The following is a 27,118-nucleotide window of genomic DNA, read 5'->3' as shown; positions in this document are numbered from 1 at the left end:
AGATCAGCTATAGTTCACTACCAAGCCTGTTGTTAGCTCACTTAAAACCTCGAGAGTAAGGAGACTACATTTCCCAGAAAGGCAGAGAACCAGCAAGAAGCTGTCATGTGAGCAGTCACAGCTACAGAGGGAGCTTTCTCCCTTCCCCTTCTTCAGAGCAGGGAGGGGTGGCTTGGAGCCAGTTAAAACGAGGCAGCTCAGAACCAGATAGGAGGAGGAGCAAAGAGGCTGGAAACAAGAGCCTCAGAGGCAGCAGGGCTTGTCTCCCCAGCTGAATGCTGATGAGCTGGGAAAAGATTGTGAAATGGTGGACATTTCAGAGGTGCCTGATCCCACAATTGAGAGGCAGCTAGAAAGCTGGGAACCCATGGACATTGGTGTGCCAATTATTCCTGGTGGGAGATTGGAAGCAATGGATACAAGCTGAAAAGGTTGGAAGTGTTTTTGCTATTTTTTATTCTTACCTGTTTCCTGAAAGTTTTGGGACTAAGTTTGTTTTGTGTTCAGAATTGGTTAAACTTCTCAGAGCTAGGCTCTGAAGAATTCTTGCCCATCGTATATTACCTTGAATTGCCTAACAATTGCAAACTACCCAGCACAGCTGGAGACTAATTAGCTGGAGATAAGCTAGTGCAGGGAACATCAGCCAAAGGAGCTCTGTTTGTATGAGTTTTCTAGCTGCTTGCAGTCTGTGTAGGAGCTTCAAGTTTAGCAGTTTCCTTTTTGGTTTTTGGAAAGTTTTATTTTTTCATACAGCAAGTCTTTTGTTTGCTCCTCTTTCCTGCTCTTTCACACGAAGAGAGCATTGCTAGAACTATCTTTAGCATAAATGGGAATTTCTCGGACTGGGAGAAGGTGACAAGCGGTGTGCCCCAGGGCTCAGTTCTTGGGCCCATCTTATTCAATATCTTCATAAATGACCTGGAAGAGGAAACAACAAGTAATATAATCAAGTTTGCAGATGACACAAAACTATGTTGGGCAGTTGGGTCACAAAAGGACAGCGAGGATCTCCAGAAGGATCTGAACCAGCTGGAGAAATGGGCGGAAAAGTGGCAGATGAAGTTAAACATAGAAAAATGCAAGGTGATGCACCTGGGTAGGAAAAACAAGGAACATAAATATAAAATGTTAGGTGTAACTTTGGGCAAAAGCGAACAAGAAAGGGACCTGGGGGTACTGATAGACAGGAACCTGAAGCCGTCGGCTCAATGCGCAGCGGCGGCAAAGAAAGCAAACAGGATGTTGGGCATGATAAAGAAGGGGATCACGAGTAGATCAGTGGGTGTCATAATGCCGCTTTTCAGAGCAATGGTCAGACCACACTTGGAATACTGTATCCAACACTGGTCTCCATACCTAAAGAAGGATATAACCCTGCTGGAGAGGGTGCAGAGGCAAGCCACAAAACTAGTAAAAGGTATGGAAAATTTGAGCTACAAAGAACACCTCGGAAAACTGGAACTGTTCACCCTCAAAAAGAGGAGACTGCGAGGGGATATGTTAGAGACTTTTAAAATACTAAAAGGATTCGACAAAATAGAGCAAGAAACATTGTTATTCACATTGTCAAATGTGACACGGACAAGAGGTCATGGACTGAAACTGAGGGGCAGCAGGCCCAGGACAAATGTCAGGAAGTTCTGTTTCGCACAGCGAGTAGTGGACGCTTGGAATGCTCTCCCAGAGGAGGTTGTGACGGAGACTACCATTCTGGGATTCAAGCGCAAGTTGGATGCACATCTTCTTGCAAATCACATTGAGGGATATGGGTAATCAAGGTCTCCATCAGGGAGCACCTAGCTTGGCCTCCGTGTGTGCGGGTCGCCGGACTAGATGGACCTAAGGTCTGATCTGGTGAAGGCGTTTCTTATGTTCTTATGAAAGAAAACTTGGAAACTTGGATCTCGATGTGAGACTATCTTATGTCCACAGTAGTCCTTCTTGGAGGCTTCCTTTTGGAAGGGGGGGGGGACCCCCCATCCCCTTCTAGGGTTCTGTTCCCAGTGTTTAGGGTTTCCTAGCCACTTCAGAGACCCTTGTTTTTATTACTAATAACAATATATGCAAATGAGTTTGCAAATTAGTCCTTTTAAGTATGCAAAAAACAGTCCAGCCCTTTATGAAGCAATTCTTTGAGATAGTAGAGCCCGTTTGTCTGTGTCATCACGTATAGCCAGTACATGGGTAGTTTCTGTAATGCCCTATGGTGAGGCAAGAGAAATGAGTTGAATTGGAGGCTTAATGAGCATGAATGGAAATTTGTCATCAATTGTTCTACATGCTATGTAAACAGTAACACAAAAGTAACTTGTAAATTTTGTTAGTAGTTACTAAAATAAGGTAACTAGTTACTTAATTTTGTCAATCTTATCAAGAAGTAACTAGTTACGTTACTAGTTACCTAAAATGTAACTAATTACAGTAATTAGCATTATTATAACTAGTTATAACCCAGCACTAGCCAGGGGGACAGGGGTCTGAAATGGGTGTATTGGCAGACTACAATGCTTAATCTTCTGCTGCAAAGATTTGGTTATGAGAGCCCAATTTGGTTTAATGTGGTAGACTTTTGTGATAAACATGTCAGATAATGGATCAATTCACAGGAAAGGCATACAACTTCCTACTCTTTTAAATAAATCTTTGGGCCACTAATTTACCACAATACAATGTATCCAATGTTATGTTCTTCATATCAATAAAGGTTTCATGCATGAGAAGGGATGCCCGGAAGAATGTGCTGCCTACACATGCTGTAACTCTTGCCTCGAAAATATATCCAAGTTGAGCAGAAAACTAGTGAGAATTATTCCAATAGTTAATATAGCAATGTTTGGGACTGTGCAGACTGTAATGTAGTATTTCTACAGACTGTTCTAGATTTGGGACACTGCAGAATGTCTTATTCCAGGTTCAGAGTTCTGGATCTGTTTTACTTGCTTGAGATTTTGCCAGGTACATGTAGCCTGGGTTGGCTGCTGTTGGGGGTGCGGTGCTGGACTTGGGATCAAATCCCAATGTTGCTCTTTGTGACTCTAGAGAAGGAGACGACTTCAAATTATACAAAACACCGCAATTAAATTAATTCACAAAGCGAAAAAATACGACCACGTTACCCCTTTATTTATCAAATCTCACTGGCTTCCAATCTCTCACCGAATCACTTTCAAAACCTTATTTTTAGTTTATAAAACATTAATCTCAAATGAACCCCAATTTATATCAAAAATGATCGTTCCATACAACCCTTCTCGATCCCTAAGATCATCTTTATCTAATCAGCTTTCAGTCCCTTCATTAAGAATAATCGGCACTAGACGTAATGATATGTTCTCAGTGGTGGCTCCCTCATTGTGGAACTCCCTCCCAAATTTTATTAAAAATGAAAAAGATCTTATCTCTTTTAAAAAATTGTTAAAAACTTACTTATTTCAAGATGCATTTGATTTATGATATGATCTACTTTAGACTTTTATATTTCTCTAATATTCTTTTTTGCCTCATCCCATTTATACCTATTGTATTATCCATTCTATGTAAATTTTAACAAACAATGCAATTGTAACTTTCCCCTTCCTTCCTACCCAATCATGTTTGTCCAAATTGTTTTGTCAATTGTATAACTTAGATAAATTATATGTATTACCACAATCTGTTGGTTTTTAAATTGTGCATCGCTTAGATATTTTTTATAAGCGATACATCAAATGTAAATAAAACTTGAAACTTGAAACATTGTCTCAGGTACAAAATAAGCACCTGTATATACGTAACTGTTTTGAATATGTAACCACAAAAAAGCGGTATACAAGTCCCATTCCCTTTCAGTCTGTCCCAGTTTTGAAACTCTTGTGTTCTTAGCTATTCCTTCCACTGCTTTGCTTTTTGAGCTGCCTGTTTGCAGTTGGATTTGTTTTTTTTGTGTCGTGCCACAGTATGTGGTGACATCTTTATTGACTCCCTTGTGCAGTGCTCTCCCATTGCTTAAAAAAGTCTGTGAGTATGCCTGGGAGTTCCCTGCCCTGTTAAGCACCCCACCCTCTAGCTGCTCAGTCCATAAGATAGCTGTTGGTGGGAAGGAAGGTGTGGTCAAAGTTGAAGTAATGAGCTCTAGCTTGATAAATATTGATATGTTAATATTAATTTTGTTCGATGTACATTTGGTTTGTTTTTATAATATGTATGTCATTTTGTACATCACTTTGATTTTAAGTGGTTGATAAATGTTTTTTAAATAAATAAATAAAGTTCCCCTGCTATTTACAGAGAAGCCCTGTTACAAGTAAGCAACTCGCTTTTTCCTTTCCAGTGGCCCACTTTTTTGAGGTTGCTTTTAACTCCTAATCCCCACTCGCTTGTAAAGCATCCATGCCTGAGCAACTCCCTGACCCTCTACTTGTCCTGTTTGTTTGATTATAAGCTCTACTGAGCAGGGACTGCCTCTTGAATGTTTTAATGTACAGTGCTGCGTACGTCTAGCAGTGCTATATAAATGATAAGCAGTAGTAGAAGGATATGGGACACTAAAATGCGGTATTTCTATGAAATAGATTGTAAACTCTGTCCAGCAGAGACCATCTCTTAGTTGTTTGCTATGTACAGCACCATCTATGTCTAGAAGTAGTAATGCTGTGGTGCATTGTTCACACTGTTCTTTGAGCACTGAAGACAGGAGAATACAACTATGAAGCCGAAATGGTTTTATTTCAAGAAAGAGAGACACACAATATCTCCCTAGTAAATCAGCAGTGAGTCTTCCCCCCCTTTCCTTATTTTATCCAGATCCTCCACACATCCTGAGCTTTGAGGCTCAGGCAGTCCCATGTCCAGTCTGAAGAAACCGGAGGGGAACCCTGACTGACAGCAGGGACTGTGTAATCTCTCTCCCCATCCCCCTCCCAGCCCAGAGATGGAAGGGACCCAAAAACGGGCCAAATTACAGCACAGCTGCCCAGCAATGTGTGAGAGAGTGAGAGGAAAGGGCAGAGGGAGGGGTGGGGGGGGGGGGGGGGAGGCAGAGAGGGCGAGGAGAAGCTGCACAGTAAACAAGGACTGTTTAAATATCCTCACCACATGGACACGCCCCTCTGACAGCAGAAGCCACTGTTTGACAGCTGCAGCAGCCACCCATCAAATCCCCTTCACCCCTAAACGGGGTAAAGCAGCAAAGACGGGAACTTTCAGAGAGGACTCTCTAGTGCCATCACCCAAGAAGGGAAAAGGTTTTCATTCCAGGGTAAGTGTTGCTTGGGCTTCTTGGGATCCCGTGTACCATGCATGCTAGGGAAACCGTTAGTGAAGTGCAGCTGGGGCATGAGTTGGCATTCTCACACCTTCCAGAACTGTTTTTGTGGAGCTCAGAGGACAGGGTTTATACAGTGTTTTGTGAAGTGAGATAAGGGAGGCTCAGTGTACAGGGTCGGTTTCATGTCTGTAATTTCTACCTTCCTTCCAAGTTTATTTGCAGAAGTCAGCTGCTGTGTCGTCTTGAGGTAATGAACTCTGATGAATAGCTGATAAAGATAGGAAACAAACAGAAAGCAAGAAAGAATGAGAGACAGGCAAGGTGAGAAACATCTCGCAGTAACAGAGAAAGAGAAGTTATAGTAACATCAGGAAAGGAAGAGAGATGAAAAATGAGAGTGAGTAAGAGAGAGGGAAAAAGCAGAATGGGGCAGAAACATGAGTGGGACTGAGACACTGCCAGGAATAAAAAAAAAGACACAATGGAAGAGAGAATGAAAACAGAGAACCAGGCAGATAGAAGCAGACAGACCCAGAAAAAGCTCCCTGTCCTCTGTTTGTGGTGGTGCCCTCAAGCCAATAAAACAAGGAGAGACACAGCCTGAGAGAGAGAGATGTCCGAAACTCTTTTCAAGTTTCATAAGCATTATTAGGAACCTCAATATTAGGGTTACCATATGGCTCCGGAAAAAGGAGGACGGATTGAGACATTCGGGTTTTACTTCCATTGCTTTCTACGGAAATAAAACCCAGATGTCTTAATCTGTTTGCCTTATTTCCATTGCTTTCAGTGGAAGTAAAACACAGATGTCACAATCCGTCCTCCTTTTTCTGGAGCCATATGATAACCCTATGTTTGGTGAAAAGGTAGAAGAGATTGATAAGACACTTTTTGTTATGTTACATTACAGCTTACCCCAGCTCTTCCTCCCAACCCCCTTGAATGTTTTGCAGATAAAGCTTTCAAAATCACAATGAAATTTGTTGAGGTAACAGGTCAAACTGACCTTCCTCCATTAAGACTTCAGCAGTGGGTCAAAGGTGAGATAAGTTCCTCTGACCTGAGCTCTCATCTGGTTTGGCAGTATCACTGTAAGCCGGAGGACAGACGCCAATATATATCCTGCATGCCCCCTATCCTTTGAAATCCCCAAATCAACTGAGTTTAAGGCATTAGCATAGTGTCAGGGTTAGAAAAATGCAACGTTAAAACCTATATTTCTGAAATATTTATTTTAAAAAGAAATATTCCACACTATCTACCATTCTAGGTGGATCACATAAGGAAACGCACAAAATTCATAACATACAGGGTTAATAATGAACAATCAAAACTTTCTTAGAACCATTTAGTGCCACATATCAGGAGCCAGCTCTCCCAGTTGCCTGTGAAAGAGAATGAGAATTGTATAAGAAAGGGACAATGAAAACAGAGAGGTAGAAATTAGTTGAGTTCTCTATAGCTGCATCATTATTTTGCACATGTTGGGGTGGAGATAGGGGAGGGGGGTAGCCATACAGTTTATTTGGCTGCTAACCTGGGGTCACAAGGTTCATTTCTATGATTTCAGATCAATCTAGAAGCTCTCCCAGCTATCTACTCTTCTTATCATGCCTTCTGACCAATAGAAGAGTTATCAGCTGCCTACACTTTTTTCTACGCTCTAACCAATAGAAAAGCTGTCCCACCTGCCTTTGTTCCCTTCTATAGTATTTAACAAATAAAATTATGTCTCCCTCCCCCCTCCCCAATGCTTGATTAACACTATATTGGATTTTAAGCAACTATACATTTCTGGCTCTCCCTACCATGCTCCCTCCTCCCTCCACGCACCCTGATTTTTATCCATGCCTTTTCCTCCCAACATTTCAACTCTCCAAAGGTAATAGGGAAAACTGCAGAGCTTAGCTGTGGGCATAGGGACTGCACAGGCATACTGTATATTCTTCAAAAGGAGTGGCTTAATGGTTAGAGCTTGAGAGCTGCCAAGCTAACCAGTTCTAGGAGGGAGATTTTGTCTGTATTTCAGACAACTCTATCCTGTTGCATTATGAGACCTGCGGTTCTGATTTCAATGGTTATAAGAACATAAGAACATAAGAAGCGCCATCTCCGGATCAGACCTTCGGTCCATCAAGTCCGGCGATCCGCACACGCGGAGGCCCTGCTAGGTATTCACCTGGCTTATTTTATAGCCAACCATGTCTTTATATGCCTCTCTCAAGGAGATATGCATCTAGTTTGCTTTTGAAGCCTAGGACTGTCGATTCCGCAATAATCTCCCCTGGGAGAGTATTCCAGATGTCAACCACTCTCTGTGTGAAGCAGAACTTCCTGACATTAGTCCTGAACTTGCCCCCCCTTAGCTTCATTTCATGTCCTCTTGTCCGTGTCAAATTGGACATTGTAAATAATCTTCTCTGCTCTATTTTGTCAATTCCTTTCAGTATTTTGAAGGTCTCGATCATATCCCCACGCAGTCTCCTTTTCTCAAGGGAGAACAATCCCAGTGTTTTAAGTCGATCCTCATATTCCAGTTTCTCCATACCCTTCACTAGTTTAGTTGCTCGTCTCTGCACCCTCTCCAGCAGTTTTATATCCTTCTTTAGGTAGGGAGACCAATGTTGGACGCAGTATTCCAAGTGGGGTCTGACCATTGCCCTATAAAGCGGCATTATAACTTTCTCCGATCTACTCGAGATTCCTTTCTTTATCATGCCCAAGGACTTGAAATAGCATACTGAACTGGAATGTAAATTCAATGAACAGACTGATGAAAAGTCTCTGTCCTGGAACTGGACAATGTAATAGTTTTGCAGTAATGGGCTGAGAAATGAGGTAATTTGGGAAGTCATTTTCTCCCTCTGTTGCCCTAATTCATTGTATCGCAAACTGTGTGCCTCCTAAGATTTCAGGTGTGCCATGGCACTCTGGGGAGGAGGAGAGGTTAACTGCCTACAGGACGTTTCTAGAGTAATTTATCTTTTTTTTTTTTTTTTTTTTACTAAGGCCCACTGAAAAGTGCTGAAGTACCCAATGTGGCCCTTGTGGTGAAAAGTTTAGAGACCCCTGCTCTAGATTATGGAACAATGTGCCACATTCATTTAGAGGGTTAGCACTGTTTCCAGCTTTTAAAACAGCACTGAAGACACATATTTTTGAAATTACATTCAGTCACCAGACTGAGGGCTGTCCATTGCGTCCTGTGGAAATTATTCTGTGGAAATTATCCTATGGAAACTGTCCTTTGTTGAGTGTGTCAATCTAAGAATGAATAATATCCTTTTTTAATTTTAAAATTGGAGTTCCTTTCTGTGTGTAGATATAACAAGAACCTCATAAGCAGGTACATTTGTAGCAGGGGACTTTTCCATTCCAGCCCAAATTTTCGAAGGGAAGCTCTAGAGCAGTTGCAGGTGTGCTGCGAGGTTGCAGGTATGCTGCGAGCTGCCGGCACTGGCAGACTGCCTACAGACCGTGCCTCTTGTGGAGGGAGGTATGTCCTGTAGACAGCCGGCGCCTCTCCTCCTCCCCGGCATCTCTCCTTTTGAGTAACCCCCACTGGCAGCTCAGGGTCTGTCTGCAGAGCCTATGTGCAGATGTCATAGTGATGATGTCACACGTGTGTGATATCATCAAGTTGACGTCCGCACACTTCCGGTGCCCTCCTGCCACAGCCTGCTGTTTAGCGTGCCGCAGCTCTGGATAGTTTGCGAGACACTGCTCTAGAAACCCAGAAATATATATACACATACATATGCATTCTGTTATATTTAGTCATACATGTATTCACCCTCCATGCTAATTGAGCACATGAACAGCAGCACAGTATACTCAAGAAATAATGTATGTCTTTCTGAAAAATGACAGAGGGCTTCCATGTGTGTGCCTGATTGGTACGGAGGGCGAGTACAAGTATGACTAACTACAAAAGAATGCATGTGTATGTGTATATATATATATATATTTCTGTGTCTCTAGAACTTCCCTTTGAAAATTTGGGCTGGAGTGGAAAAGCCCACTGCTACAAATGTACCTGCTTATGAGATTCTTGTTGTATCACCTTTCTGTGGTACAACCAAAGCAGGTTACATACTACATATAGGTTCTTTCTCTGCCCCTAGTAGATTCACAATCTAAGTTTTGTACCAGGAACAGTGGAGGGTTAAGTGGCTTGCCCAGGGTCCCAAAGGACCACAGTGTGAATTAAACATTTTCCATGGTTCTCAGGAATAGTTAGGGCTAGATTCATTAACAATAGCGACTCAGTCACTGTTGGCTGATTCTCTGGCCGATTTTCCAACAGCAATTGATTCACTATTAAGTTTGCATGCAAATGATTTGCACAGAGGTACATCATGTGATGCATGGGGAAGGGCCTAAGGCCCTAATTGGCCTGTAGCATCTGAGCCAATCAGGGACTTCCTTAAGAAGGAGCCTAAGGAAGTCCTTGATTGGCCAAAACAAATGAACGATACAGTTTAGGGGGTGAAGAACTTATGTGCATGATAGAAGAGTGGGACTTGGGTATGATTATATGTGATGATCTTAAGGTAGCCAAACAGGTTGAAAAGGTTACAGTGAAAGCTAGAAAGATGTTAGGGCGCATCTGAAGAGGTATGGCCAGTAGGAAAAAGGAGGCATTGATGCCTCTGTATAAGACTCTTGTGAGACCTTATTTAGAATATTGTATACAATTCTGGAGGTCACACCTTCAAAAAGATATAAAAAGGATGGAGTCTGTCAGAGGAAGGATACCAAAATGGTATGTGGTCTAAGTTATAAGGTGTATGGGTACAGACTTAAAGATCTCAATATGTATACTTTAGAGGAAAGGTGGGAGACGGGAGATATGATAGAGATGTTTAAATACCTAAATGATGTAAATGTGCATGAATCGAGTCTCTTTCATTTGAAAGGAAACTCTGAAATGAGAGGGCATAGGATGTAGTTAAGAGGTGATAGGCTCAGGAGTAATCCAAGGAAATACTTTTTTACAGAAAGAGTAGTAGATGCGTGGAACAGTCTCCCAGAAGAAGTGGTGGTGACTGTGTCTGAATTCAAGAAAGTGTTAGATAGGCACGTGGGATCTCTTAGATGGAGGAAGAGATAATGGTTACTGTGAATGGACAGATTAGATGGGCCATTTGTCCTTTATCTGCCATCATGTTTGCATGTTTCTATGAATTCAATTCAAATTTATCTGCACGATAAAAGAAGGTGCAACAGTGTGAACTACCCCAGTCTACATGGACAATACTGAGTAATCAGAGGTTAGGATATGAAAGACAATGACTCTCTTAAACCTTAAATACAAAAACTCATTTCAAAAAATGCAACTAGCAACTCTAAATCACTCTCTTAGATATTTCTTATAGGCCTCAGAATTGGAGCCTACACACAGTTGTGAAATCACTAACTAAACCCAACCAGCGTAGTGTTATTGCTCCTGCTCCAATCATTGGCCAAAAAACCTGGTGATATCGTTACTATTTTTATCTCTAATTATTTTTTCTACTAATTTTTTTATAAATTTTAGTTATTTTCTCCATATTTTCAAATTTCTGAATCAAAGACTTATTCTCAACGATAGTCCTTCACCATATATATTCAACAGTGTCCTCAATTTATTTCAACAATTTGCTAACGTGCAATTATCTAAGTTGAAAAAAGTGACAAAAAACTACTTATCTTCCGCAATGCTTGTTTCCTAAAAATGCCGACGCGGCCAGCGTTTCGCGAAGGTTATTCTTGTTCGCTGCTTCAGGGCCAATACTCAGGCATCAACTCTACAATGAAAACAATTCATTAACTCTCTATAAAAAATCTAGCGTATATATTCAATAAAACAGTACAGTGGTGCCTCGCATAATGAACGCCTCGCACAACGAACGCTGCACACAACGAACTTCATGTCTTGATTCACACAACGAACTTCGTTTCACACAACGAACTTCACACAACGAACTTCGTTTCACACAACGAACTTCGTTTCACACAACGAACTTCACACAACGAACTTCGTTTCACACAACGAACTTCGTTTCACACAACAAACTTCACACAACGAACTTCGTTTCACACAACGAACTTCGTTTCACACAACGAAGTCGCCCGAGCTGCCGATGTATTGCATCCTTCCGCGCAGGCACTGCAGGCAGTCGTTAGTCACTGCGCTTAACTGCCCTCTCTCACTGTATACAGTCGTCCTTTTAAGATAAACTCAATATTTTTTATATATCATGGCTTCTAAAAAAAGCAGGAAGGTGATTTCTGTTGAAATGAAACGGGAAATAATTAGAAGGAGTGAATGTGGGGTAAAACAGTGTGACCTCGTCAAAGAGTTTGGCCTCAGCAAGACCACCATTTTCACCATTTTGACAAATTTATCTTTTTTTATGTCATCTTAGCATATTTTATGCTGCAGAACGAATTATTTTTTTTAACATGTATTGTTATGGGAAAACGCGTTTCACATAACGAACTTTTCGCATAACAAACTTGCTCCTGGAACCAATTAAGTTCGTTGTGTGAGGCACCACTGTACTTACAACGCTATATCATGCTGTCAACAATTTCCAAACCTCATCAAGATGGCAAAGGCGTTTCTTTATACTCTTGCACTGACATGTTGATGTAACTCCTCCCCACCATCCTCATTGGTGCATGACTCAAGGGACTGTCAATCCAACTCAAAGCCAATCTATTACACATCATTAGCTCAAACTTCCAGTAACTCTGACTTCATATTAACCAGTTGAAACTAAAAGAAATGTTGCCATTCCATATTTTTGTTTAAACCCTTCGGGCTCAGCGTATCTAGTCGATTAATCCAACGTTGTTCATGTTGGGCTAGATAACGTCTAAAGTCACCTCCTCTATTCCCTCTTTCCATCACTTTTATAACGATCGCTCTCAATGACATAAATTCATGGTTATTCTCAACACAATGCTTCGCTAAGGGAGCCCCCATGATCTTATTTGTAATATTACTTTTGTGTTCTGTTAAATGAATGTTAAATCTTCTAGATGTTTATCCTACATATAGCAGATCACAAGGACATTTTAATACATAGATTACCCCATGTGTCTTACAATCAGAGGTATGGTTTAAACTATATTCCTTCTTATCCCTCGGATTGCAAAACTTATCAGTACAAATCATGAGCTCACACATTTGGCAAGCCCCACATTTACTATGACCCTGGTTTAGTATCCCGTTGTCATAGCTGATCTTAGGCAGACTATTTGGGCATAAAATTTCCTTAATATTACGCTTCCTTCGATAAGCTATTCTTAAATGATGATCTTTAAAGACCCCAGATATCTTCAGGATCTCCCAATGTTTTCTAAGGGAACGGACTATTTGATAGCTATTACTTGAATACTGCAGAATATTCATATGAAGGTATTCTGCACCATTTATAATTGTTTGTGCTCGGATTGTTGTATACCAGTACAGACAATATTACAGTAGTCCAGCCTTGATAGGGAAAAGGCATAAAGAAGGGTCATTTGCGAAGAGGGGGGTCAAGATAAATCATGAAAGTGTGAAATTGGTAAAAAGAAAAAAAAGAAGCCTTTACCAAGGTGCTTGATTATCAAAAGAGAGTTAGTAATCAAGTATAATTCCTAGGTTTTTGAAGTGGTCCACAAGGGTTACTGAAGAGCCACAGAGTCTAGGGGTTGGCCAGCAGTCTGTGGATTTTGAGGGGAAGAGAATAAGGCACTTAGAGGATAGCCAAGAAGAGACAGTAGACAGACAACTATCCAGGTGTGAAAGATCAGAATTTAGTGGGCAAATATAATGAATAAGGATATTGTCTGCATGATAATATATACTGACTCTATAGTTTTGAATTAAGAGGGCAAATGGACTCAAAAAATATTAAAAAGGAGTAAGAATAGAGCCTTGAGGGACCCCAGAGAAAACAGGGGATAGGGAAATAGTACCTTAGAATGAAACAGAGAAAAAGCAATTGTGAAGAAAAGGGGAGAACCACTGAAGAACAGTGACTGCAATACCAATGTCTTATAGTCTGGAAGGAAATAGAGTTTGTAAAGCTGTGATAAATTAAGGAAACTGATAGTACTATTTTCCCATCATTGAAAGCAACATGTAATTCATTCAGGAGAGAAGTAAATATAGTTTCAGTACTGTGATCTAAACAAAGACCAGATTGACATGAATGTAAGACACATTCAGTATGCTGAGAGAGTTCTTGAAGGACAACTTTCTCAGCCAACTTCAAGATGAAGGAAAGATGGGAAATGGTGAGAGATGGAATTGTGGGGTACACAGAAGATTTCTTATGGTTGGATAAACTATTACATGCTTTCAGAGATCAGGAACTTCACCACTGAATAAGCTATTATTGATCTGAAATAGAGCCAGTGGAATGAGATCCATGTTGTGCTAAAGAGAACTTGTATTTACAGTACTTGCCCCATCACATTTCACCCCATTCCTCTTAAATTACTACCCCTTCTCAACAACCCTAGTCCCCTCCCAAGACACTCACTTGCTCACTGGCTCTCAAATGTCTTGTGCAAGGGGGAGTGGTCTACCTCGGGTACAGTCTATAAGGGGGGTTGCTCCGAGGGCCAATGTCGTGAACTTCTTCCTGCAGTAGCAGCATTCACAATTTGCTGCTCTGCCAGCATCTGACCTTCCTCTCTGCTGCTGTTTCCATGAAGGCAGCAGAGAGGAAGACCCGAAGCCAGCAAAAGCCGTGAGTTGTGAAGGCTGTGCTGCCAATGGAGAAGGGGAAGGAGAGAGGGGAGTAGGAGAGAAATGCTGTACCCAATTGTGGAGAGAGAGGAAGAAAGAAGACAAGAAGAAAGAGAGATGCCAGACAATGGGGAAGGGAGGGAAAGGAAGGAAAGAAAGAAAGGAGATAGCAGACCATGGATGGGGAGGGAGAGATGCCAAGGCATGGGGGGAGGGAAGGAGACAGATGCCAGATCAGAGGAGAGGAAGGAGGGAGGGAGGGAAAGGACAGAGAGGAGATGCCAGATCATGGTGGGGGAAGGAGATTTGAAAGGGAAGGAGAGGAGAGAGATGCCAAAGCTCTTTGAAACACCTTCTCTTCCTCTGTCCTTTCACTCATCTCTACTGGAAATCTTTACTATGCTCCCTATTCCACATTAATATCTCAAAAAGTTATCAAATGTTATGAACATGAATTGTCTGTGGATGGTGCTTTTGTGATAGATATCTTAACTCTTGCCTTGAAAATTCTCCTCAGTTCATGGAAAGATTTAACCAAGGCATCCCACTCTCAATGGTGGAACCTGGTATGTTTAACATACAGATTTGAAGCCTAGATTTCCACAATTTCAGAGAAAATGGAATTCTCTTAAACTTATTTACGAAGCTCCAATCCTTGATTCATTCTTTTTTCCTCTTTACTTCATTTCTATTGTGTTTTTTTTTTTCTTTTATTTCGATTCATGCTGTCAGATGACTAGTTATATGATGTTATATGCAATGTGAGTTATGCCTTTCAAAAGTAACTGTTTTGTTTATAAAAGTCCTCTTGATGTTTTTCTCATAGTTGTGTTTTACACTGCATACTTCTTATGTATAACTTTCATGTTGGTTTTTGTTTTTTTTAAGTTCCAGTAATTTTTATTGGTTTTATAATCAATACATGTTTTATAATGTGTTCATGCATTTTTCCATATGAAAACTTTCAATAAATAATCCTTGATTAAAAAAAAAAAATTGCAGCTGGTTTTCTCAACTCCCTAAATTTCATGAAGCTCTCCTCAACCTTTCCCGTAGTGTGGAGCAAAGATTTGTTAATGTAAATCCAGTACCGCTGTCCCTCCTGGACTGGACACTGTAAATCCCTCATGGAATAATAGTTCTCTAGCCACTCCTTCCACTGAAATGCATCTGGGTTGCACTGAGGTCTACCGAAAAACTTGGGTTCTCTCCCAAAGCAGGATGAGATGAGTCCACTGGGTGGGTACGAGCTCCAACGATCGTCATCTGAACCAGTTGCTAGGAAAACATTGGCCATGTTGCCCAGGAAAATAAACATATCATCTGCAAAGAGATTAATTTTGTGTTCCTTGGTCCTTAGTCTTATCCCCTGAAATAAGTGCAGCTGCCTGATCTTTGCCACCAAAGGCTCTAAGAAGAGTACAAAAACAGGGAGAAGGGGATAGTCCTGCCCTTCTCTAGATTTAAAGTTGGGGTAAGGTCCCCACTGATCAAAATTTGAGCCATTGGGTTATCATACAAAGCATAAACCCCTGCCAGAAAACTTCTCATTATGCCAAATTGAAGGAGCACCCAAAAAAATTCTTCCAAATGCTTTTTCAGCATCCAGGCTCACAATGAATGCTTCCCTTTGCCATCTCCTATCCCCTTGCAGCACCACCAGTGCTCAAAGAACGTTTGCAGAGGCATATCTACCCAGTACAAACCCAGCTTGATCAGGATGGATCAAGGAAGGCAGGATCTTCCCTATCCTGGTGCAAGAATTGCATCAAACAGCTTGATGTTCTGATTCAGCAGCAAGATCGGACGATATAAACCAAACTGTTCTCGGTCTCTCCCAGGTTTATGTAACACCACGATAGTAGCATACAAAGAGCCTGAAAACGACCCAGCACCTTGGTATGTAAAATTTTATAACATTCCAGTCCAAAACCATCAGGACCTGGTCCTTTGGTCTATTTCAGAGCCTTAATTTCCTTCTGTATCTTGAGTCCCCTGAATTGGAGAATTAAGTCTATCTGAGCCATATGGTGATATGACACCATCCCATTCTCAATAATGGCCTTTTTAAACCTTGATGACAAAGGTGCCTCCCAACTAAGTCAACGCAGCTTGTAACAAATGTCAACACCACTAAAAAGCAGGGTCATGAGGAGTCTCCCACCTGACATCAACCCCCTTCCTGATACTGTAAGATCCACTTCCCTCCATCTAACTCTCCTCCCAATCCCTCCTCCTCCTTTTACACACTCATATCAATCACCATTAATACTGAAAAACAAACCCACACATTGATAACAACCCACCAATACTGCACATTCTCATGCATACTCAATACCACTTCTCATACACTTGCTCTTTACTCCTATCCACTTCCCCCACATCCATATCACCAAAAGAAATAGTAGTACTTTGGAGTGTAAAAAACAATACAACTACAACAAGAACTCAACAAGACAACATAGGAAATCTAGCAGCCTAACAGAATCCTCTATCTTCCACAGGAATCTGCGGGTGGCTTTATAGCCTGTAGAAATCAACACACAGGGTAACTCCAACATTGTCTAACTAAAATAGCAAAGCAATCACTGGCACCAAAAGCTATGCATATCAAGTCATCGGGAAAGGTCCCATATATCTTCCACAGGAGTATATAATTAAATTGCGAACAGCCCTTCTGGATAACAAATGCACCATCATCCTCAGTTAAATCAAAAATCATTCTTCAGGGTCTCTCCTTTTTTATTGAGGCAAAAGTTCCTCAATAAAGCGCCAAAGCTCCTCAGGATTAGTCATGTTAAAAGTTTGATTATTATAGGTGAGACAAACTCTGAAGAGTGAAAGACTAAAAAGGTTAGGGCTCTTCAGCTTGGAAAAGAGAAAGCTGAGGGGAAATATGATTGAAGTCTACAAAATCCTGAGTGGAGTAGAACGGGTACAAGTGGATCGACTTTTCACTCTGTCAAAAATTACAAAGACTAGGACACTCAATGAAACTGCAGGGAAATACTTTTAAAATCAATAGGAGGAAATATTTTTTCACTCAGAGGATAGTTAAGCTCTTGAATGCGTTGCCAGAGGTTGTGGTAAAAGTGAATAGCATAGCTGTTTTTTAAGAAAGGCGAAAAAACAGTGTGACAAGGCAGTGGCTGCTGCCAGAAGGATTCTGGGCTGTATAAAGAGAGGCGTAGTCAGTAGAAGGAAGAAGGTGTTGATGCCCCTGTACAGGTCATTGGTGAGGCCCCACTTGGAGTATTGTGTTCAGTTTTGGAGACCGTATCTGGCGAAAGACGTAAGAAGACTTGAGGCGGTCCAGAGGAGGGCGATGAAAATGATAGGAGGCTTGCGCCAGAAGACGTATGAGGAGAGACTGGAAGCCCTGAATATGTATACCCTAGAGGAAAGGAGAGACAGGGGAGATATGATTCAGACGTTCAAATACTTAAAAGGTATTAACGTAGAACAAAATCTTTTCCTGAGAAAGGAAAATGGTAAAACCAGAGGACATAATTTGAGGTTGAGGGGTGGTAGATTCAGGGGCAATGTTAGGAAATTCTACTTTACGGAGAGGGTGGTGGATGCCTGGAATGCGCTCCCGAGAGAGGTGGTGGAGAGTAAAACTGTGACTGAGTTCAAAGAAGCGTGGGATGAACACAGAAGATTGAGAATCAGAAAATAATATTAAAGATTGAACTAGGCCAGTTACTGGGCAGACTTGTACGGTCTGTGTCTGTGCATGGCCGTTTGGAGGAGGATGGGCAGGGGAGGACTTCAATGGCTGGGAGGGTGTAGATGGGCTGGAGTAAGTCTTAACAGAGATTTCGGCAGTTGGAACCCAAGCACAGTACCGGGTAAAGCTTTGGATTCTCGCCCAGAAATAGCTAAGAAGAAAAAATAAAATAAAATAATAATTTAAATTGAATCAGGCTGGGCAGACTGGATGGACCATTCGGGTCTTTATCTGCCGTCATCTACTATGTTACTATGTTACTATGTTTGGACAAATTCCTGGAGGAAAAGTCCATGGTTTGTTATTAATACATGGGGGAAACCTCTGCTTGCCCTGGATCAGTAGCATGGAATGTTGCTACTCAGGGTTTTGGCCAGGTACTAGTGACCTGGATTGGCCACTATGAGAATGGGCTACTGGGCTTGATGGACCATTGGTCTGACCCAGTAAGGCTATTCTTATGTTTCTTATGTAACAATGCCCTTACTGAACAACTGAGAACAAAACCGTGTCAGATTTGCTCAAGGAAAAAAGAGGGCACATGGCGTCACCCTGTTATGCTTCCAGCCCTGCCATGTTCCGCCCCCCACATAAAACTCATCTCTTCTCCTTCCTCAAGCACACCATTGTTTTCTTGGGTTGCTTCTACTTCCCTATCCCTTCCAGTACTTCTCTCAGGACTTTAAAACGATGGCAGCTCTTCTGAACTTAAAGGTATGGCTTTGTAGTAAATCTCGAGGCTGCTTAGGTCAGCTTAAATTTTAATGTCTGAAGCCTATCCTTCCAGACCTTGCGAACAAGCTGTGACTTCTGTTACTAGATACTGTAGGTCTGAGTTTTAAAGCAGGGTGGCTGGTATACTAGATGATAAGGGCACAAGTTCTAAATTGGGACATGACACATTTTTAAATAGTTTAGACATGAACTCATTGTTAGCTTTGTAGACATGCAGTGTGTGTTGTACTGGTTTGTGTAGGTTATATGAGTTTATAATTTTGCTGGGTTTTTTTAGTCATTAACTAGTTTTTAACTTGCTCTTTACCACATTGTATATGTATGAAATTTAAAAAAAAAAAATACAATTTGTAAATCAATCAAATGAATTTCATGTCCATTCGGGGGGTAATTTTGTAAGAGGGGTGGTTCAGCATATGAGATCTACACACAAAAGAACAACAGGATTTGGAGATGATCGTATCTTTATTAGAAATTCTATGCTGCTTAAATGACTATAAGTAGCAAATCAAAGTGGTTTACAATGAACAATCAAAGTTACAATAGCCATAAGAACACACAGATTCACGTAGGACATTGATAAAATGTACCATCATTCTCTTCCCAGTGTAGTCAAACAGGTAGAAAAGGTGATGACAAATGCTTGGGTACTAGGGAGAGAAACAGCTAGCAGGAAAAAGGAAGTGGCAAACTACGAGCCTAATGGTTAGTGTAGTGGGCTGGAGAACTGGGTTCAATTCCCACTGTAGCTCCTTGTGACCCTAACTAAGTCACCTAACCCTCCAAAAACTTTAGATTACACTATGTGACAAAATTGTATATATATATATATATATGTATATTTTTTTTTGTTTCTGGATAACGTGTTCTTTCTTAATTGCTTATGCCACAAAAGTATAGAAAATGGTTAGCATTCCCCTCAGAATTTGCTTTTGTGACCAGGACATTGATATTTAGAAATTTACCTTTTTTGCAGAACATTCCAGATTGATTCCAAGCTGAGTAAACTTAGGGTCCCTTTTACTAAAAGTGCAAACATCCAGTAGGTGCATTTTACTTTGTATGCTGCCAGTTTATCAAGACAAGAGGAAAAAAATGCTCCATAGAAACATCTGCTATGATAGGCGATGCCTACAAGACATATTTCAACATGTCTTTTGGGAATCAAGACAAAACCCTGGGCACTTCAATTGCAAGCACTGCCAAAAAAAATTTTGGAAGGTAAGACAAATCTGTTTCTCACTAGGATGGTGGAGTTTTCTGCTATAACATTTCTTAGCATGTTTAAGCCCCCTTGTATCAAGCTGCTGGCTGCTGCAGTAAAAGCTCCAATGCTCATAGGAATTCTTTGAGCTTCTGAGCTTTTACCACTGTGGCTGGCAATAAAAACTCTAATGCGGCTTGTTAAAAGAGGCCCTTAATTTTTAAACATAATTATTTTTAAAGTTTTTCAGTGTTATCTGAAAATATATCATATATGAAATATGTTAAAAGAATCTCATATAGATTAGTCATAGGTGAAATAAATTTATTGTTTTCATTACCACAATTTCATTTTTACGTTTACAGGATGTTACAGAGAGGAAGAGAGCCATGAAGTTTGCTATCCCAAGAATTTGGCAGGAACCCACTGACCACTCAAGGAACTGCTACTTCTGCATGGTGGACCCTTCCAAACGTCGAACTGGCAAGCATACATCTGCAATCACTTATCCGGATATACTTTCAGCCATTGTGCTGGTGCCACATTGCCTTGAGTTCTCTATACCCACTCCCCCAGAGAGAGAGCAGCTGTCTTCAAAAGAGAGCAGCAAGCCAGAGAGTGAGGGAGACATTGTAGATTCAGTTTACGATATCAGTGGTGCAGCTGATGAGAGAAACCCATAGCATCCAAACCAAAAAGATCTCAACGATTTGATCAGAGATCTCGGTCTCACTAAGTCCGATGCTGAGCTTTTGATGTCTAGGCATAAGCAGTGGACCTTGTTGGATGAAAGCATTTAAGTTACAGATCAGAGGAAGCATCACCAAGATTTTTCCACCCAAGCTTTTTTCACCTTCTTTACCCATCAAGATGAGCTCTGCTTCTGCCACAATGTGACCGGGCTGTTTGAGGCAATTGGAATTGTCTGTAAACTGAAAGAATGATATCTCTTCATTGACAGCTCATCCAGGAGCATCAAAACCATGCTGCTCCATAACGGGAACAAGTATGCATTTCTTCTACTGGCTTATTCAGTGTACCTCAAAGAGGATTACAACTGCATCAAGACCTTACTAGGCACCTTGAAGGATGATGAGTATGGCTGGATAGATACCAGAGACTTCATAATGGTGACATTCCTAATTGGTCTCCAAGGCAGTTTTACTAAGTTTCCCTGCTATCTCTGCCTTTGGTACAGCAGGGACACAAAGAGGGGCATAATCTAAACTTTAAAATGTCCAGAAACCTGCCTAAGTTGGCACTTGGACATCCTAATAGCAGGGACGTCCAAGTGCCGATATTCAAAACAAAATTTCTGGATGTTCAGCAGCACTTCTAAGCTACTGTGTTTCCAGAACTCAAAGGGGCATGTTGGGAGGTGTGTTATGGGTGGGAATCGGGCAGGCTTCCACCTGGACATCCTGAAGCAATAAAAAATCAAAGCTTTTTCAAGACATCCTAGGACTGAGACTTAGACCAAAGATCTAATTGCCCCAAAAGTAACCAAACTGACAAGATGACCACTGGAGGGTTAAGGCACTACCCCCCTTAATCTCCTAGTGGTCATGACCCCTGCCTTTCACCCAGAGATGGGGGAAAAACCCAGCATATTGAGGGCTTGCCATCAGCTGATCACAGCAGAGGAATCCTCATCTGCTGAGCCAGTTTTGGGAATTCCTGCTGGCTCAGTTGATGGGGATTCTCCCTGCCAGGATCAGCTGAGCCACGGAGCCCTACAACTCTTCCCACGACATCCCCCAACATACCCATGACATCCCAACCTCCCTGACATCTCCCAACATTGTTGGACCCCCCCATATCCTCAGACTCCCCGTACCTGCCGATGACAGATCAGCAGGAGGGAAACTAAACTAAACTAAACCTGAAGTTTATATACTGCATCCTCTCCATAAAGATAGAGCTCAGCATGTTTTACAGGTACTTTAATAAATGAGGGAAGAACATAAGAATTAGTGGTTATAAAGGGGGTGGTGAGCTTCACATTTTTGAGAAAAGCCAGGTTTTCAGATGCTTTCAGAATAATTGGAAGGAGCCCAGATTCTGGAGCAGGGCAGGAAGGTTATTCCAAAGCTCAGTGATTTTGAAGAAAAGAGATTTCCCTAATTTTCCTGCATAGATGGCACCTTTTAATGAGGGGAAAGATAGTTTAAGTTTTTGGGTGGATCTGGTAATGTCAGGTCTCGAAGAATTCCAAGATAGTGGAATTAGGGGAGGTAGAATACCTTAAATACCTGGGCTTACAGAGCTGCATGCTGCGAATGACGGGACTTCCACCTCCCAATGCATTTTGGGATGCAGTGGGAGGGGTCTAAGGCCTTGATTAGCTCAAAATGGCAATTTTGAGCCACTCAGTGCCTTAAGCCCCTCTCACTGCATCCCAAGATGCATTTGGAAGGGGAAGGTCCATCATTCAGCCCTGTAGACAAGAGGGAGAGGACTTCCCTTTTGCTGATCTGTCACTGGCAGGCATGGGGAGTCCAGGGATAAGGGAAGGGGGTTCAACAACATTGAGGGATGTGGGGAAGGAGGGATTAGGGCTCCTTGGCTCATCTGATCCTGGCAGGGGGAATCCCCATCTGCTAAGCTGGTAGAAATCCTCGAAACCAGCTCAGCTGATGGAGATTCCTCTGCCGCCATCAGACAAGGTAGTTGGGTATGTCTACAAAACATGCTTTGTGTGTTTTTCTTGCGGACATTTTTATTTTTGGAAATGGCCAAAAAAGATAGACGTCCTAAGGACCAAAACTTATACATAGGTCATTTTCAAAAATAAAAGATAGACATCTGGCAGTTTTGAAAATGGACATTTTTTCTGCTGGGTTTATAGATGACTTGCCCCAAATATCCAACCTCAGTCTTAGATATCCTTTCAAAAATTCCTCTCATAGGCATACTACCAAATGTGGGACTGGCTAGAGCGGACCAAGTTCTTGGTGGGAAGACATAGCGTCAAATGGGAACCACTGATGGACTGAAGGTGCCGATGCCACCACTGCACATCAAATTGGGCCTAATGAAACAATTTGTTAGAGCTCTAGATAAGGAATCAGCAGCCTTCAAGTACCTCCAAGGCATCTTCCCTAATCTATCTGAGGCAAAGATCAAAGCTGGTGTCTTTGTCAGACCACAGATAATGAAGATTCTGGAGTGCAAGGAATTTCCCAAGAAGCTAACTAGGTAGAAGAAAGCAGCTTGGAACAGCTTTGTCGCAGTGGTTTGGGGCTTCCTGGACAATCATAAAGCCAAAAATTGCATGGAGTTGGTTAAGAATCTTGTGAAGAATTACAGTAAAATAAGCTCTAGGATATTTCTCAAGGTCCAAGTCCTTGATGCTCATCTTGAGACATTCAAGGAGAACATGGGAGCATACTCAAGAGGATTAAGGTGAGTACTTCCACCAGGATATACTGGACTTCAAAACACCAAGGACAATATAATGAGAACATGATGGGAAACTATATCTGGGGTCTGATTCATGAGAAATTTACAATATAATTGCAAATCTCGAAATACTACTCACTTTTAAATCTTTGGTCATTTTTGTATAATTTCAATATAAATACATGTTAATTATGATTCATATGTTGCTTTTTATGACTCTATAAAAGATTGAAAAGATAAAAATTCAATTGTTTCATGTTTTAAATAGGTAAATAGCAAAATTTGACTATAATGAGAGTGGCCTAAGGTATCTGGCCATTCTGAATCTTAGGCCACTTCCAGTACATCCTAAGATTCCGGTTGACCCAGGTACCTAAGGCCCCTCCCATAGGAGGGGCTTTAGGCACCTGGGCCAATCGCGGCCGCTAAACTGATTGTGGTAGGGAGATTACCTTGCTGCGATTGACTTAGCGGCTATGTCTATTTGAAATATAGACCAGCATTTTGCTGGCCTACATTTCAGGTGCCTATCGCAGCCCTAGGGAGATGCCCAGGACCGCCTAGGACCTTCTGCGTGAAACCATGCCCATACCTAGCCTTGGGCGAGCTTAGGCAGCTCTAAGTGTCTCCCTAGGCTCACAAAAATGCCTACAATATAGGCTGCTAGCCTTGGGGTGTTTTTTTTTTTTTAAACATGCATCCCGATTGGCTGGTTAGACAGTGGTAGGATGCCTGCTGCCGCCTACAATCGGACACCGTTTATACAATTCACCCCCACCTTTTCTCCCTACTTCCAACTGCTTGATTTCCCTTCTTACACCAACTGCCTTCTGTGCTTTTCTCTACAGTTTATTAGACAGAAAAAACCTCTGACTCTTTCAAAAGAGCCAATAGTAGCTCTCTGTCCCTGGCAGTTGGAGAAGTCAATTATAGCTTTATTTGTAATTAGTATGCTGTGTTATTTGTTCTGCTTTACACATTTGGGGATAATATAGATCACAATGTTGTCTTCAGCAAAAAGCAATATATAAAATAAAAGAAAATTTGTAAGAGTAGGAGAGCATTTTGGTGCTATACTAGACATTTAGTCAAGGTACTGGAGTCAGAGAATGCAAAAGAATGAAAGGGAGGACAGAGACTTCTTATCGTATACAAACAGTGTTAAGTAAATATAAAAATGTAGTTCTCATGACAACCAGTCTCTGATCTGCAGTACATAACCCCATAGTTGACAAACTTAGGTAATAGATTACTGCAGATCATACAGGCTTAAAGATTGTAAGTGGGAAATTTGAGAGAAAAAGAGCTGGCCAAAAAAGAGTAAGACTTCAGAGTAAGGTGAGTACAGTATTTATGAGGCCCAGTTTCAAAGACAGCTTTTAAACCTTCAAGGTAGGAGTGACCAATTGGCTCCAGATCCCTTTCCCTGATACCCATTTATCCTCCTTCTCCTCGATTTTCTAATTGGTGCTTATAATACAGATGCTGGTTAGTGAATCGTGGTGTTAGGTGAAGGACTGGCCTCTCCCACATCTAAAAGGTCTTGTTTTGGGCATTTGGGAGTTGGATAAATTTTTGGTCAAGAATATGGTATAAAGCTAGATGTAGTGGTGATTTGGGCGATTAAACACCTGGACGTACAGGTAAGCCATTCTTGAAAAAAAAAAAAAACCAACACCACCACATTGTGTACATACTTTTTGAGAATGGACATTTTCCTACCGCCAACTTTGGCCGACTAGTGTCTTAGGCCAAAAACGGGCTTGGACGTTTTTTTTAAATTATGCCCCTCCACATGTTCAATCCCAACCTGCAGTCCGGGTATTGCAGGAATTCACATTTTTTTCAGAACACATGGTGCCCCCACCCCCAGTGGTAAAATCAGTTCAGTCCCAAAGTCAAGCACATACCTGTAAATCCAGAACAAAGGGGGTAAAGGGGAGAATTCCCATCAACACAAGTAAGTCACAAACTGGTATACTCTGCAAAATATCAACAAGGAATAAACAGGCACAAAGGTATCTCAGAAGAAAACATTGATAAACAATGTAGAACTAACCTGCTGTGTGCAACGAGCACCCCAAGAAAGAGTCTTTGACAATGTGCATACTCACAGAAAACTCCCCACAGGATCTGGCAACTGGCTGGCCAATCTTCAAGCCTGTAAGGAGAATAACCGAGGCAGAAAGAAGCAGGCTATTCCAAACCACCGAGTGGGTGGGTTGTATGGAATCCTCCAGGGACTAACAGAAAGAAGATTATCGTAGGTAGAAACCTAATCTTCTGTTCTGCTACGTCCCTTCTGGATTCCATACGCTAGGTGATGTACCAAAGCCACGGAAGCTAGGGATGACTGAAGAGCCTACCCACAAAACTGAGGACCTGAAAAACAGCAGCAGAATGCACTGCCACATCCTAAACTAAACTAAACCTTAAGTTTATATACCGCATCCTCTCCACAATTGTAGAGCCTGGTAGTGTCAGGACTCGAGGAGTTCCAAGATAGTGGAATTAGGGGAGGGAGGATGCTGTGTAGGATCTTAAAAGCTAGGCAGGCACATTTGAAATGAACCCTGGACATTACTGGGAGCCAGTGAATTTTGGCCAGAAGTGGGGGAAACATGATCAAATTTGCGTTTTGTGAAGATCAACTTGGCTGCAGTGTTCTGAATTAGCTGAAATCGTTGAAGACTTATTTTTAGTTAGACTTAGGTAGATGGATGATAGATGATAGATTGAACAAGGATGGCAAAATGTTGGCGAAAGCAGGATCTCACTTTCTTCAGCATGTGGAGGCTAAAGAAGCTTGATTTTACCAAGGAGTTGAGGTGGTCGTTGAAGGAAAGAGAGGAGTTGATAATGATGCCTAGAACTTTGCTTGAGAACTCAAGCTGCAGTGTGGCACCAGAGGGCAGTGAGAAGAGGGTGGGCAGCTGTTCTAATTTTGGGTCGAGCCAGAGTAGTTTCATTTTAGGTTCGTTCAGTTTCATTTGAACTGAGAGGGACCAGGATTGGAGTTTCATTATGCAATGTTATGTTCTCAAAGAGGTTGGTGAGGTTCGAGTTTGTCTCGAGAAGGACAAGGATATCATCAGTATATATATAGATTGTTTCAAGGGAAGATAGATGGAAGAGTTTCAGGGAAGACATATAGATGTTGAAGAGAATAGGGGATAGGGGTGATCCCTTCGGGACTCCGCAAGTTGGTTTCCAAGGAGCGGACGTGGTGCCATTTGTGTTGACAGTGTAGGAGCGGGAGTGTAAGAAGTTCGAGAACCACTCTAAAACTGTGGAGTAAATGCCTATCTCGGAAAGTTGATAGATTAGAATATTGTGATGGATGACACCAAAAGCTGCAGAGAGATCGAATTGTAATAGAACAGCAAACTTATTACGAGAATGTAATTGTTGCACCTTTGAAATTGAGGAGACCAGTAGGGATTCAGTGCTGAAGTTGTGTCTGAAGCTATATTGATAAGGTAAGAGAATGGAGAATCTCTCTAAGTAAGATGATAGCTGGGTAGATATGATGGCCTCTACCATTTTAGTCAGGAGAGGGATATTTGCTATGGGATGGTAGTTAGATGGTAAGGAAGGGTCAAGATCAGTTTTTTTTCAGTAATGGAGACAAGGCAATATGTCCCATTTCTACAGAGAATAGGCCCGCTAGTAAAGCAGAGTTTATAAGTCTGGTGAGGGATGAGATGGCCTGCGCGGGAATATTCTCATATAGGTAGGAAGGGAATGGATCCAGGGCACATTTGCAGGATTTCAGTTTGAGACAGAGTTTAGAGATCTGGGATTCGGATACGAGTTCAAAGTCAGACCAGGATCTGTCTGCTGGGATAGGGTTAGAGTCGTTGGGGGCCAGAGAATTGTAGGAGACTGTTGGAGGGAAGGAGTTCCTTATGGTAGTGATCTTTTTGTTGAAGAATTTTGCTAGGTCATCTGCTGATGGGGAGGAGGGGGGAATGGTGGAATCAATTTTAGAAGTTAAGGTGCGCCAGATGTTAAACAGTGTACTACTTTGGTTGTTGGATCTGGAGATTTTCTCACCATAGAAGTTCT

The 27,118-nt window shown here is 41.6% G+C and overlaps 1 protein-coding gene across 5 annotated transcripts in view; it reads left to right on the top strand.

The window, feature by feature from the left end:
* Positions 1 to 5,046: 5,046 nt before the first annotated feature.
* LOC117369323 (phospholemman-like) overlaps positions 5,047 to 27,118 on the top strand; it is a 79,714-nt gene continuing 57,642 nt past the window's right edge. Inside the window, exons 1-2 of one of the 5 annotated variants that reach the window (XM_033963752.1) lie at positions 5,047 to 5,239; positions 20,014 to 20,654. In XM_033963752.1, the coding sequence (XP_033819643.1) occupies positions 20,632 to 20,654 (23 nt within the window). In that variant the 5' untranslated portion in view covers positions 5,047 to 5,239; positions 20,014 to 20,631. Of the gene's footprint in view, positions 5,240 to 20,013; positions 20,655 to 22,364; positions 23,054 to 27,118 lie in introns of those variants that run through there. The other 4 variants (XM_033963755.1, XM_033963754.1, XM_033963750.1 and 1 more) reach the window with 4 other exon arrangements.

The sequence above is a fragment of the Geotrypetes seraphini genome, chromosome 11 (assembly GCF_902459505.1).
Source record: "Geotrypetes seraphini chromosome 11, aGeoSer1.1, whole genome shotgun sequence".
Taxonomy (NCBI): Eukaryota; Metazoa; Chordata; class Amphibia; order Gymnophiona; family Dermophiidae; genus Geotrypetes; species Geotrypetes seraphini.
Note: the sequence above shows the minus strand (reverse complement) of the source record. Positions and strands in the feature narration are given on the sequence as shown.